Source organism: Aquarana catesbeiana, linkage group LG02 (assembly GCF_042186555.1).
Source record: "Aquarana catesbeiana isolate 2022-GZ linkage group LG02, ASM4218655v1, whole genome shotgun sequence".
NCBI lineage: Eukaryota > Metazoa > Chordata > Amphibia > Anura > Ranidae > Aquarana > Aquarana catesbeiana.
In genome coordinates this window covers 646,786,729-646,801,926 of record NC_133325.1, presented here as the reverse complement: position 1 = coordinate 646,801,926, position 15,198 = coordinate 646,786,729, and the positions used below count along the sequence as shown (strand labels likewise).

The following is a 15,198-nucleotide window of genomic DNA, read 5'->3' as shown; positions in this document are numbered from 1 at the left end:
ATTTGTAATGAGATAAAAGGAGTTTAGGATGTTTATAAAAATGAAGGGTAAAACTTTATTTGAAAATTAAAAGGGTCAATATCCATGACAATACAAAAGCTGCATTATAGAAAATCGATGTGTGTGCGTAGAGAGAGCGAAAGAGGTGAACAGCTTTCCATATTTTTTTTACTTTTTTGTAACTTCTTACTAGATGAATTAATAGCATAAAGAAATATGCTTCCAGCATTGCTATATGACTAATTAGTAAATGGCATATGGAAGAAAGAAAATAATAACCTGCTCAAAGCCATAGGACAGATAACAAAAAAGTCAGCTCACCTAACCAGAGGATCCAGCAGCATTTAAATTACGTGATCTGTGTTCTCTAGCCACATTCTTAGAAGTTGATGAAGATTTCAGCACTTGGTATTCTATTTAAAGAGCAACACCCCCATTAGGGGTGTCTGGTTCCACAATGGGTCCTTTTTGTCCTTTTTCTGCTCCAGCAGTGGGCAGGTCCTAGAATGGTGCCACGTAACATGAGCCCACAGCAGCGTGATGATATACTGTCAGATGATGGGTACTTGATGCACTGGACTTACATGGAGTAGGGCATCAATAACAATGGGCATCATTCAACCCAGAAGAGATCTGACCTGGGACACTATAGAGGATGACACATAGGACAGCGCTGGAAAATGGAGAGGGTGGGCAGAGCTTTGCAAACTTTTTTTCTATCAATTTCAGGAGTTGAGGGGCAGAAAAAAGGTCAGAATTTGGAGATGGGCTTTAAAACCCCTCTTATTGATTTGAATTATTAAGGTCACCAGCAACACATTTCAACCTGCAACCTGTGTAATCTCTTTCACCATGTGACTGTAGCCTGCTCTGATCCCCAGGACTAGGAGTTATAGGCATCATGGTATTCCACCCACTGACAGCTACAATCAGCCAGGCCCTTCCCAGTTTGCCAATCAACTACACTATTTATTTAGCTGTGTTCAGGCCATCACCCATTGCCTGAGGTTAAAGTGGAAGTAAACCCTCCTATCATTTTCAGCCATGGAAGCTACCCTCTTGGCCTCTTGTTTAATCTTCAAATGCCATGATGCTGCACATGTGATCAGGTATGACACCAGCCATTGGATTGTTTGACAGTTTGGTTGAGAGCACAACCAATGGGAGTGTTACATTTCCGGCATGTCGGGAATGTAACTGTTTTTTTTTATACTGTTAAATCAATGGGTTTACTTCCGCTTTAACATCCTATCCCAACACTCCAGTTTATGTTAGTCTCTGCTGTCCTGCATTCCTACCTCTCCGGTTGCTGACTTCAGCTTCTATACAAATACTACAGTTGTTTGATGTCCATCCTAAACTTTGGCCTGCCCCTGTCTCTGAATAATAAAGGAATGAAGAGAAATCACCTATGAGTTGATTCCCAAAGAACTCCCACCACATCCCATGGAGAAACAATGTGGAGAAAGAATGCCCTTGGGGGGATTGTGCGGGTGGGAGTATGAGTGAGGGATGGAAACAGAAGTATACGTAAAAAACACATAATTTTATTACAAAATGACATTAACAAATTACATTATAAATATTCCTAAAACCATTGAATAGGATGTAGATACATATACAGTTGCTTGATTATTGGATCACAGGTAGACTCCAGAAGAGGGGTCATGCAGGTAATATGATCACAAAGATCCCAACATGTTTCAGAAAAGTGGGGGAATAAAGGTAAACATATTCATTTCCTTCCTCAGGGGTTAAGTGGAAGCGAACTGTTATATGTCTAATGAAGAAAAAAGGTTTGTATTTCAGTATGGTAAAACATACAATACAGAGTATATATGTGTATATTTTTACTTGACAGAGTAAATTGTATCTAAACATGGCATGACATATCAAAAACATAAATAGTACTCACAAGTACAATATCCGATGTGGAAAGAATGCACAGACCACAATAAAGGGAGACGGGGCCTCAGGTCTCAAAAGGTGTTTCTTGAATAGCAATATTGTGCCAGAAACAAGAAATTTGATCGGTTGGATAACAAATCATCAGATTGATGAACTTTAGATAAAAGCCATAGACTGGGGAAGTCCCAGGTTGTGCTTTATCATATGTTTATGGTGTGTGATGCCTACACCCCAGGGCAGCAAATCAAGGCTCACAAGGAACAGCCATAAAGTCAGAGAAGCGCCAATCTAGCATAAAAATGAAAAAGTAGAAAAAAAAAATTAAAAATAAAATAATAATGAAAATAAAAATAAAACTAAGAATAAATAAAAATAATATCGATGAGTGTATATTTATCTTGACTAGTGAGTCATCAGTGTATGTGAATTGCAAATTGCAATACAATTAAGAAAATTAATGTATGGTAGTAACTCAGTAATCTCAATCTTAGACTGAAGTGTCAGCAAAGGGGAGTATATTAAACAGGGTGTACATTAGAGTTCAGATGTAAAACAGTTTGCTTCCATTTAACCCCTGAGGAAGGAAATGAATATGTTTACCTTTATTCCCCTGCTTTTCCAAAACATGTTGGGATCTTTGTGATCTTTGTGATCTTTGTGCAACCTGGTAAATTTATCACCCCCAGCAATTTGTTCTGGTGAGGATCTGATGTTGTGTACTGCAACTCTGTGCTTTGGCCTTTTTAAGGGCTCACAGAGAGGGTTCAATATCCTTTATTGCCCATGACAGTGTAGGTCTGAAGACAACAGTAAATAGCCGAAAGAGAGAAACATGCAATATTATAGCTCAAAGACTGGAGCTCTCTCCAAACTCTCAAAGTCTAGAGCTCCATCTAATGGTACACAATACTCAGCCTTACTGACAATTAGCAGCAGGGGGCAGGACTAACCATGACTAGTAAGCTCTAACAAGCAGGGCCCTCTGATTCCCCCTATATTGGATTGGATTGTAGCTGTACTGTCTGCCCTCATGTTGTAAAACTCTGCTCAAACTATTGGAGCTATATAAATCCTGTATAATAATATACAGGGAATTGTCTATAACTGCTTATATCTATGGATCTCCTGATTGTGTTGGCATGTAGGTTTCCCTGACAGTAGCTCATGTTTCTGCATTTTTTTCTTCAACTATTCAGCATGAAATGCCACTGTGTGTAAAAGGTTAAAGCTGAAATTAGAAGTTGATTGCCTGCTATGCACAGCTGCACCAGATAATTTTTTCAGTTTTAGTAAATCAGCCCCAAAGTCTTGAACTGGCCAAAAGTATTCATAAAATTATGTTGTCTATATTCATGAATACATGGCATAATCTGTTTCTTTATTGTATATGATATAAGTACCTGAATTCAAACTGGTCTCAGCCTCTTGCAATAGCTGTATAGCAGAGCTCACAATGGGAGAGGGAGAAGCAGCACAAGGAGTCAGTTGTGCTTCAGTGCTCATGTTCTAACAAGGTAAATGGTGGTAGGAAGAGAGAGCAGAGTGACATAGAGCTAAGCCCATTGATTATCTGCTTCTCTTTGCATGTCCAGTCACAGGCGCGGGGAGGGACAAGACCTGTAAAAGTTACTTAGCTGCATCAGAGAAAAAACAGTCATTTTATTAAACAATTACATCTTACTTGTGTGGCTAGCATAACAGTAACGGTACTCTACTCCAAAAAATCCAATTTAAATTTAAGGAGTGAATTGAAATCAAAAGCAAACCAAAAATACCTGAGTAAACTAGTCCTAAACTTACAGTGGTTTAGTGTTATCAGCGCCAAGACAAAGATGGGCACGTGCAAGGAGCACGTGCCCCGGGGGCCGAGGCGCTATGTGGATAAGGGGCGCTAAGAGCAGATGAACACTCAGCTTTCCAGCCGCCTGAATGATAGGAGTGACGCTGCCATCACTCCTTTCATTTAGAGCAGAGTACAGTGCAGGCTGCAATAGCTGCTGGAGGGAGGATTTTGCTCCCTCCTCCCTCCAGCGGCAGGACTGGAATCCCCCCGCCCACCTTCTCCAGCAGCTTTAGGCTCTGGTGTAGGACAACCCCGAGGCAGTTTGTTGTGTGGGCAGGATAGGGATAGCCAGCTTCGGCGATCCAGCCCTCCCAACTGCCCGTCTGGAAGAGGGAGATGTGAGCTGAGCAGGAGCGAATATGCTGAGGTAAATTTAGCTGGCAGTATTTGAAGTCATTGCTTCTGCTCCCTGAACAAGACCAGAGCACAGAAAGTAAGGAAATGGGACTGGAGCAGTCTAGAATCGAGGGGTTAATATTGGCATGACCACCAATGCATGTGGGGAATGGGGGTTTAACGTTCTCTGACACTGACCACCCCCCTTTCATTGGTGGTCAGTGGCAGTGAATGTTAACCCTCCATTCCTCCCACCTTGCATTGGTCTTCATGGCAGTACCATTTTAACCCACCACTCCCTGGTATTTGTGGAAATGTCAATGAAAGTTAACCGCTTCCTCCCACATTGGTGGTCATGGGAGGGGTTACATTTCAAATCCATTGACCACTAATGTGGGGGAGGGGGTTAATATTACTGACATGGTGACACCTGTCCTAGGGGTTATTAACGCAGTCACTGAAATCAATGCTGGGAGTTATTATTGTGTCCTTTGATAGCTGTGTTGGGGGTTATTATGACGTCCACTGGCACCAGTGCTGGGGATTATTAATGTGTCCACTGACACCAATTCTGGGCACTGGGGGCACTGATTGACCTTGTCCCGCCACTAAGTGTTATAATGCTATATACACAGTGAATCACCTGTCCATGGCATAACAGGTTTTATCTGCTGCAATGGAATACATCAAAAGTGTTTTTAAATGTGCTGCTATCAACATCTATACCAATTATATGAGGAAGAAAACTGGAATGTGTAGGTAGCAAGATGTTATATGGTATATTTATTTGCAGTAGAAGAACATTGATATTATAATGAGAATATTAGACTGTAGTAATATATGAATATTGATTGCAACACGTAGGAGTTATTCATCTGATCGCTATTCCCCTACAGACCTTTTTGTCTTCTTTTTCATGTTTTCTTCTTTAGGCAAAGCAATGCATTAATGACAGCACACTGATACAAGTTGGAAGTATGAAGGATTACTGCAGAGGAAATGCATTAAGCGTACGTTGAGAATCTCCAAGTACTAAGATTCACATTTTACCCAAAGAAGTACACCAAATGAACTATTTCTTTATTTTTTAGTTTCAGGTGAAGCTACCTAGTATTAGTGACAAGATACCTACTGCAAGTCTTCTGTTAATTCTTTAGTTTTCATATTGACAGTATATTGGTGGGTTAGGCTCAAATCAGAACAACATCAAAGAGAAAAAAAAATACCAGAAATGTGGAGCTATGATTTAGATTACATCTTAACAGAAATTTTATTTGAAATCAGATAAATACATTCCAAAAGCTTCAAAGCATAACGTGTGCAAAGTCCTACAGTTCCTTGTCTCAGTCTGGGAAGAAAAGCCTGTCCCCTGCCAGCATGCTGCAGAGAAGAACCCTTGTAGGAAGCGGCGGTCTCTCTACAGAAGTCCAAAAGCTAAAGCCCTCCAATCAGCAGGGGGCAAGGGTTTTACTGATTGCAGTGCTAGGAGCCTGATACAGCAGGGGGGTTAAATTTAAAGAAAAATATGAGTATGGCTGAGAAAGTCAGCACCACATCACTCAATAGACTAAAAACAATATACCATACAGGATGAGACTTTAGAGGTGTTGGAAACCGCCTCTCAGAATAAAAGGTCAATACATTGTTAAAGGTAAAAAGTATTTATTACAAAAATAGTAAAAAAGACACACTAGACGTACTAGGGATCTAACATGTCTATGCTTCCTGGTGTTTGCTCCCTGATTTCTGGGGTTGGTGTCTGTGGCCCGGAGGTAAGGCCGGTGTCTTGCCGAGAAAGTTCCCTCGGCGGATAAGGACCCCCCTGTACTGCGCAGGCGCAGCACGAACTACTATGAGCCGCCGAAGATAGCCGAAGCTGAAAATCTTCAATCAGCTGTAACTACACTTTTCAGCATCTCTGACCGGCGTCAGAGTGAGGGGTACCTGCATCTCTCTTGACATCACTAAATGTTCTGTTCCTATATAAACTGTAAGTCAGTGGACAATCAATAAAGTAAATTAGAAATGCTCTTTGTTTATGGAATATATATATTTTTGTTTTTTCAGTTGTTCCAAACCACACATATCCCCTGAACCCTTTGATGAAGCCAATACAGGCAAAGCGCGTCGGTACGGAGCGAGTTATTATTCCCTGCTGTAATTTATATTGGAATTATAGTTCACTATCATTACGTTCTATAAACATGACTTTACATGCGGGAAGGAAACTCAACCTTCAGGGGTGTTTGTTATGGTTTTGATATTATGTGTAGCAACAACCACTTTTGTTTTTAAGGGGTTAGACCCCAAGTATGTCTATTGTGGGTTTTTTTTTACTATTTTTGTAATAAATACTTTTTCACCTTTAACAATGTATTGACTTCTGAGAGGGGGCACCTCTAAAGTCCCATCCTGTATGGTATATTGTTTTCAGCAGGGGGTAAGCCAGACCTCTGTAGAGAAACCACTGCTACCACATGGATAGCAAACTTAATTAAAGTTGAATTGAGCTTTAAAATAACATTAGTATATAGCACAGTATTTTTTACAAAGCTTTATGCTAGCATGCTAAAACAACCGATTCATTTATTTTGATCATGAAATTGCATAGGTTTTTTAAATGGCCAGGCACTGTTAAAAAAAATCAGTTGAGAATACATCATTCAAATTAACTGCTGGCTTCATTGCAGAAATAAGTCTGTCGCCTTCAAGCTCCAACTCTGATCTTGGAAAACTATGTAACACGGTCTTGTGTTTGTATTCTATTTCTGTATCTGTGAGTTATGGTGATATCATTCACACAGGACCTGAGATACACTTGCCAAACCATAGCAGCGACTAAACAGGATATTTACTATAGTCTTCTAAATTTGGTAAGTCCAGCTCTAATCCGCGGCTGTTGATTTGATCTTTAAACAAATGCTTTCAATGGAAGTGACAAAGCGTCCTCTGCAAAAGTTTTTACAAACAGAAGCTGCTTTGATTTTATACGATGGTGCGAGCATGAAGTAGTTGTCAGACCATGATGCCTGTGTTACAAGACCTCTGCCTTAAGGGAGAAAGGAAAGTAGCTTTATGGATAATTAAGGACTGTACACCACAGGGGGAGCCCAGAAGATACCTACAAAAGGAGACTTTATAGCAGATCAAGCATAAAAACACTTTATGTACTTCACTGGAAAAATGACAGCGGTATAGCATGGTTGAAAAACTTTTTAAACTGCTTTGGGACTTTCTAGTACTATCTACATACAGTGAGTAACTGTTGCTCATATTTTTAGTTTATTTGTAATCATTATGCATCATGAGTTATTTCTTGGCTTTCTGCAAGTCTCATCGTGGCTTGGTGTTTACTCAGTATCAGGTGCTCCGATCTCACAGACACTTGTGTGATGTTTCACTAGTTGTAGATGGCCATGAGTTTCCTGCACATAAGTCATTGCTGGCTTGCTCTAGTGACTACTTCAACGCAATGTTTAAAGATTACACAAAAGAGTCCAGAGCCTCCGTTATTCACCTAAAAGTTATCACGGCAGCAGGTCTACAAAACATTCTGGATTTTATATACACAGCATGGCTGTCTCTTTCCTTGAATACTTTGGAAGATACTTTGGAAGCCGCAAATTATCTGCAAGTGGTGGATGCAATACCGTTGTGTAGTAAGTTCCTAATCAATAGCTGTGACTTGAAAAACTGTTGCTTTGTAGCCAATATTTCTTTAAAATATTACCTTGTAGATGCTTTAGAAGAAGCAGAACAGTTTATCAAAAATAATTTATGGAATCTGTTACAAGAAGATATAGAAGGAACAGAGCTGGTGGAATTAAATGTAAAGTCAATGATAAACTTAATTAAATCGGATAATATCCCTAAAGTAAATGAACAATGTTTATTACATTTAGTTCTTAAGTGGTTACAATATGATAGAACCAGACTTTTACATGCTAAAGTGTTTTTTGAAAATGTCAGATTTGGTCTGTTGTCACTGGATACCCTCAGGAATCTTTACAAACAATCAGAGGTTCCTTTAACACCATCTATCAAAAATCTAATCATAAAAGCAATAAACTATCATTCCTTCCCCTCAAAGCAACCTCTTTTACAGGATAAATACAGCACTCTGCGGAACCAAAAGGGATGGATACTTCTTGTTGGAGGAACAGCCAATGGGGAATTAGTTGAGAATGTTCTAGGATTTGATGTCTACTCTCATAAGTGGAGAATGGTAACAAATCTAAAAGTGAAAGTTCAGCATCACTGCACTTGTGTGATTGGTAACTTCCTCTATGTGATTGGAGGAGAAACTATTGAGAGTACAAAGAGCAGCTCAAGCAGCACTAGTTTGTTGGCTACAAATGCTGTCTACCGCTTTGACCCAAGGTTCAATCAGTGGATCCAAGTCAGCTCCATGTTGGAACAAAGAGCACAGTTTTCCTGTTGTGTTGTAGACAATCACATCTTTGTTATTGGTGGCAGGGGCAATCAACAAGTCACATATTCATCAGTAGAAGTCTATGACATAAACAGAGATGCTTGGACAAGATCTAAAGACTTGCCTTGCAAAATACATGGTCAAGCAAATGCAGTGCATAATAACATCATTTATATCTCAGGAGGCAAACTTGATGGCCGAGTCAACAGCTCTAAGGATGTATATTCTTTTAATAGACTGGAAGGACAGTGGAAAAAACAAGCACCTATGACAATTGCAAGGTTTGGTCACCAGATGGCAACTGTAAAGGATGCAATATTCACATTCTTGGGAATTTATGAACCATTTTCTGATATAGAAAGATATGATCCAATGCACAATCAATGGACTCGTTTGAGACCAATGACCTTCGACCGGTTTTGCTATGGTTTAGTGGTGGTGGAGCAAACTGTGCTTTTTCTAGGTGGCAAAAAATGGCAGGATTCTCGGGAGGTTGCAACACATAATGTTGTTGGGTATGATGCAGAAAATGACTGCTGGGAAGAGATTTGCAGTCTGGCTTTTCCATTTTGTGGACTAAAATGTGAAATTCTCCAGCTGTCAGATGTAAAGGAAGCCAATGACATAAATGGCAAAGTGCATTCACAGATGAAGTGAGGGGAACATTTTTACTTTTGCAGGTTCAGAGTAGCATACAAACAATGACTCATAAATGGTAATGTATGTGCATTTAAAAAGACAGTAAATTCCAAATATGATGGTGTGAAAAATACATTTAGTAGCTAATATATATATATATTTTTTTAAACATGGTGGTCCAATTGGCGGTTGACCATATGCACCAGAAAAGCACAATTTCAGTCTCTACAGGAGGTTATGTTTATTCAATGTTAGAATTTCTCTAATCAACAGACAGCCATGAATTTAGCAAGGTGTAACTGACTAAGCAAAGCCATTGTGTTGCAACATACCTTGAGGGCTGGAATTGTGCACCCTGGTATTCATAGTTCAAGAGATATTTAAATAGAAAAAATGGAAAAATGGACTTTAAACTCCCACAGTTTCATCCTGTGTTGGAGCTTGGCAAGCTATTTGATCTATAGTTCAAGAGATGTAAACTTAACTGGTCTAGATATAGCTCCTTTAAAAAAGGAAGAGTATGTTTACATCTTATTGCATTTATGCTATATCTTATTTTTTATGGCACATTTAGCATCAAGGGACATAACCTTTATGATTCCATATGATGGTATTTAATTACATTCTTTTGTTTCACTTTAATGTTTTATTAAAGATTTAGTTAATTATGGTCACTGACATCAATAACAAATGCATATACACATGGCAAAAAGTTTATGGACACCTGATCATCACACCTACAGTATATAAGCTTGTTGGACATCCTATTACATGGGTATTAACTGTTTCAGAAAGGCTTTGCAGACGATTTTGGAATGTGTCTTGTGGGATTAGCTATTGGAAGTCCTAGCTCACAATCTACAGAGAAATGTTATTGTATCTGTCACACTCCTTACAGGCTTGCCCACTGTTAATGTAGAGCAGGGATATGCAATTAGCGGACCTCCAGCTGTTGCAGAACTACAAGTCCCATGAGGCATAGCAAGATTCTGACAGCTACAAGCATGAAACCCAGAGGCAGAGGCATGATGGGACTTGTAGTTTTGCAACAGCTGGAGGTCCGCTAATTGCATATCCCTGATCTAGAGGATAGGAATCTTCACCAGCACACCTTGGTATAGCGATAATCTTGTCCTTTATTCACATAAAGGTATGATGGGCTGACGTTTCGAGACCTTTCAGTATCCCCTTTTAAAGAAGAGTCAGCTTACTCACAATCTGCCTTCCAACTCACTCCAAAGGTGTTCAATATGGTTGAGGCCAGGGCTCTGTGCAGGATAATCAATCGGGATAATCAAGTTCCACCACATCATATTTGTCAAATCTTGTCTTTATGGAGCACAGGGCATAGTCATGCTAGAACGGACAAAGAGATTCCCCCAAACTATTGCCACAAGGTTGGAAACACACAATTTTCCAAAATGTTTGTAGGTTCAGTTCACAAGGTTAATGAATTTAGGTATGTGACTAATTTTCAAAAGTTATTGGACTCAGCTGATGGGAACTGTCACTATTTTTAAAGTAAGTACATTTATCCTGGTCTTTTAGCCTTTTGCATTGAGCCTTTATTATGCTATTGCATTAATAGTACCCTTAAATAAAAACACGTAAACTCAATAGGTAGATGTGTCCACACAAACTTTTGGCCATATAGGTAAGTGTTATGGCCAGGTGTCCTCTTTGAGTTAAGTGAGTTTGCCCTTTTTTAAGCTGGGGGTGCTGCACTCACCTGTAGAATGGTTGTGATGAGGATAGGACATCATATAAGTCTATTCTTGTAATAACTTTTACATTTTTTGCAGTACATTAGCAGTAAATCTCCCAATAATTCATTGATTATTTAGGATGCGTTTGGCATGCAGAACCCTAGTCAATGTATGCAGGCAGCAGCCAACTAAAATAATCTGTATATCATGGAGGTCTCATTACAAGTAGCCTGTGGATGACATGTATTTAGTGCAGCCCTTTTAAACAGAGTCAAATGTGCTGAATGTGCTCATGTGTATATGGGGTCTAACTATATTTTGGCGTGTTTACTGCTGTGATAAGTATAGATAGTATCTTGTAATGCTCACTAAGTATACTAATATGCTTACAGTCAATGAAGTATGTAGAGTCAAGCTGAGACAGAAATGTCATCCATTTGTACAGATAATGTGATATTATTTCACTCATTGTCTACGTATGAAACTAGAAGGTCTGTACAGTATGCAAATGATTTTTGCATCAACTAATGTACCTCTTTGTTCAGTCCTTACTTTCCCTACCCTGTTACCATCTTGGCCTGCCACAGCTTCCATTACCGCTACTAGACCATGTCCATTTTATTTTTATCATCCCTAAACAGTAGCGTCCCATTGGTTCAGTATTGCACAGGTGGGTCTATTTCAGGAGAAGTTGGCCTCTCACAGGTCATGAGAAACTCCAGGTACAAGGCAAAGAATATGAACAGGCCTACATCCTATCGCCTGAAATTGCACAAAAAGATACATATACCACTCAAGATGGGAGTTTCTTAATGGGCTTGGGGTGCTGGTTTGACTAATTGCACTCCAGCAAATTAGTCAGGTAAGATTGTGAATGCAATCTGAGCTGCAACAGCCGTTTTCATTTATTGCATAGTAGCAGGGGTCACCTCTGAAATGTTTTGTGCTGCAAAAGTGTTTTTCAGTGTGGAACATGTCAGAGGTCACCCCCTGATACTATTTAATTAATAAGGAAAGTTGCTGCAGCCTGGAGTACTGTGATTAATTTCCTTTACTGACAGATGTGATTGTACTTTCTCTTCTAGCTGCCCTCCTGGGGAAGGCAGTGCACAGGTGACAACATGAATTAGAGGCAGAAAGTTAAAATAAAAATGAAAAATAAAGACTGAGGACATGAAAATGTAAAGAGTAAAGTAGAAATCCTTTTTTTTCTTAGGTGGCTGGTTCGCATCTACGCATTGCAGATTAGTGTGAAACATAGAGGGGAATTATATGGTCCCATTTACATCTATGCATATGCATTACAACTCACTGTAAAAAAACACAGAACCCTGTCAATCTAGACAGCCATTACATAACTGAAAGAAACTGCAGAAACGCTGAGGGTTTTGTATTCATAAAAAGAGCTGTGTGTCCTGTGAAATTGCATGTGCATTTGTTCTGTGCGAATCAGCGCAAAAAAGGAATGTTTTCAGGCTATTTTCTCTCCAGGTCAAATGTTTTTCATTCATAAAGAGGAGAGTGAATCGGAAGATTCCACATTATGGCCACTAGATGGAGCTAAAGATCATAAGAAATAAATACTTATTTGCTATGATCATTAGCTACCTCTAGTGACCATAATGTAGTATTGTCCCGATTCACTCTGTTTTGTATGAGCAAAAAACATTCAACTTGGAGAGAAAATAGACTAATATTCGCTTTGCCCCCATTTGCACAGAATGCATGTACACACAGTTTCGCAGAACTAATATCTCTAGAAATTTTTAATAAATACACACCAAAGAGTTAATGCTACTGCTTTAGTGTTAGTCCAGCATGAGCTGAAGAAATTAATAATTTTGAAGAGTAATTGAAATTTGAAAAGATCATTATTGGGTGCCTTGCATATTCAGACTTCTAGTTAAAATAAATATACCATTATCCTGAATGCTGTCCTTAAAATGTACTCTACAGATTTACTATTAAAGAACACACCTAACAGTTGTTACTCTTGGTTTGGCTATACAATAAATGTGGCAGTATTTCATTAGGCTATTAAAACGGGCCATCTTACTTAAGATGTTAATACCATTCTGTGAATAGCAGTGGTAGCAAGCTATATTATAAATGTTGTAGCAAAAATCTACATTTGCCAATGCAGGCAGACATCCCATAGACTACTATGTCCCCTCTATCAACATAACTAAAGTGTCTGCAGCTTCACAGCATATGCAAAAGATTGAAAAGCAGAACTAATGATAAAAAAATATAAAAGCAATAGAAAATAGAGTACGTAATGGAAAGGGGCAGGTCAGAAGCTTCCACACCATATAGTCCTGACAGGCTTGCAGAACAATCTGATTAAACAACATTACTATACAAAGCAGCAGACATCATTGCATTTTCTTATCTCTGGTTTGCAATCATATCCGGGCATGTTTATTTTTCCATAGTGCAGGAATATTTTGGTATTATCCTTGTAAAACTGTCTGAAAAAATGTGCACATGACTGGGAAAATATGATATTATATAGAGCAGATACAGGTAGACTGCATGGAGTGCTCTAGTTTACTCCTATAACTCAAAAACATATCGGTAGGTTAGTTGGCTTCAACCCCAACTGACCCTAATGTATGTGACTTCTAGGAACATTAAAGGCCAAGTTCACCATTAGGGCCATGTTACACACTCATACTTAGGGTGTAGCATGTAATATGGTGCAAAGCGCCCCTTCTTATCTTCAAACAGACATTTTGGGGGTGACCATGGCCTACACAGCCACATCATTCACAGAGATAGCCACCATGGCAGATGGACATGTAGTTTTCATTAGAACACATGTCCAGTAATCATCACACTTGTAGCCCTTTAATACTTCCCACAGCTCTCTAATTTAAAGCCCTTACCTTGGTATAGGCAAAGAGCTAGAGGAAGTGTCTGCAGGAACCTGACATTGCACCCATGCTCCACTGGCTGTAGTTGCAATGCTCACATCCACAAAAAAAAATAAATGCAATTTCTTTCAGCAAATATATGTGCATTTATTTATTTTTTTCAAAAGGTGGACTGAAAGTGAAAGTTTAAGCAAAAACAAACTAACTTTAAGCCTACTCTATGCTATATTCTAAGACTAATATATCTAGCTATGTAAAGCAGAAATCGCTGTACTGACCTGTTCTGCAGCCAATCCAGTCTGGTCTCCAGCAGCGGATGTTGTGTGCAGGAGACAACGACAATGGCTGGGAAATGCCTGGGAAGTGACATTACCATAGACTTACTATGGGGCTTCTGTTGTCAGCTGCCTCTCCTGCACACGCCTACACAGTGAAGCTGCCGCTGACAGCTCAGCATGGGACCGGACTGGTGTGGCCACAGAACAGGTACAGTTGTGTTCAGAATAATAGCAGTCCAACATCACTAACCAAATCAATCACTATTTTTGGTATATATTATATTTCTACATGACAAATAATTTATTAGTAGGTCTAGTAGAGTAATAGAAAACTGATAGTCCCAACTGTCATGACATGTGTGCTGCTGATTCTGTATAATTGAATCATTAATTGAAAGGGGAATGTTCAAAATAATAGCAGTGTGGCATTTAATTAGTGAGGTCATTCAGTCTGTGAAAAAACAGGTGTTAAACAGGCAGCTCTTATTTAAGGACAAAGGCAGCAAATGTTGTACATGCTGCGTATAGTGCATTTCGCTCTGAAAATCTGAGTAAAATGGGTTGTTCCAGACATTGTTCAGAAGAACAGCGTACTTTGATTAAAAAGTTGATTGGAGATGGGAAAGCATATAAAGATGTGCAGAAACGGATAGGCTGCTCAGCTAAAATGATCTCAAAATGCTTTAAAATGGCAACCAAAACCAGAAAAACGTGGAAGAAAATGGAAAACTACCATTCGAATAGATCAAAGAATAGCCAAAATGGCAAAGACTTAGCCAATGATCAGCACCGGGGTGAGGAAAGAAGGTCTAAAGTTACCTGTGATTACTGTATCAATTAGAAGACGTCTATGTGAGGCCAAGCTATCGGCAAGAAGCCCCCCCCAAGTCCCATTGTTGTTAAAATGGCATGCTGAAGAGGTTACAATTTGCCAAAGAACACATTGACTGGCCTAAAGATAAATGGCGCAACATTTTGTGGACTGATGAAAACAAGATTGTTCTCTTTGGGTCTAGGAGCTGTAGACAGTTTGTCAGATGACCCCCAAACACCGAATTCAAGCCACAGTACACTGTGAAGACAGTGAAGCATGGTGACGCAAGCATCATGATATGGGGATGTTTCTCATACTATGGTGTTGGGCCTGTTTATTACATACCAGGGATTATGGATCAGTTTG

At 39.3% G+C, this 15,198-nt stretch overlaps 1 protein-coding gene across 1 annotated transcript; it reads left to right on the top strand.

The window, feature by feature from the left end:
* Positions 1–6,901: 6,901 nt before the first annotated feature.
* Positions 6,902–12,464, top strand: KLHL34 (kelch like family member 34). Its single transcript, XM_073616498.1, has one exon. It carries the CDS (start codon positions 7,392–7,394, stop codon positions 9,174–9,176), a length of 1,785 nt encoding a protein of 594 aa, XP_073472599.1. The 5' UTR covers positions 6,902–7,391; the 3' UTR covers positions 9,177–12,464.
* The last annotated feature ends 2,734 nt before the right edge of the window (positions 12,465–15,198 follow it).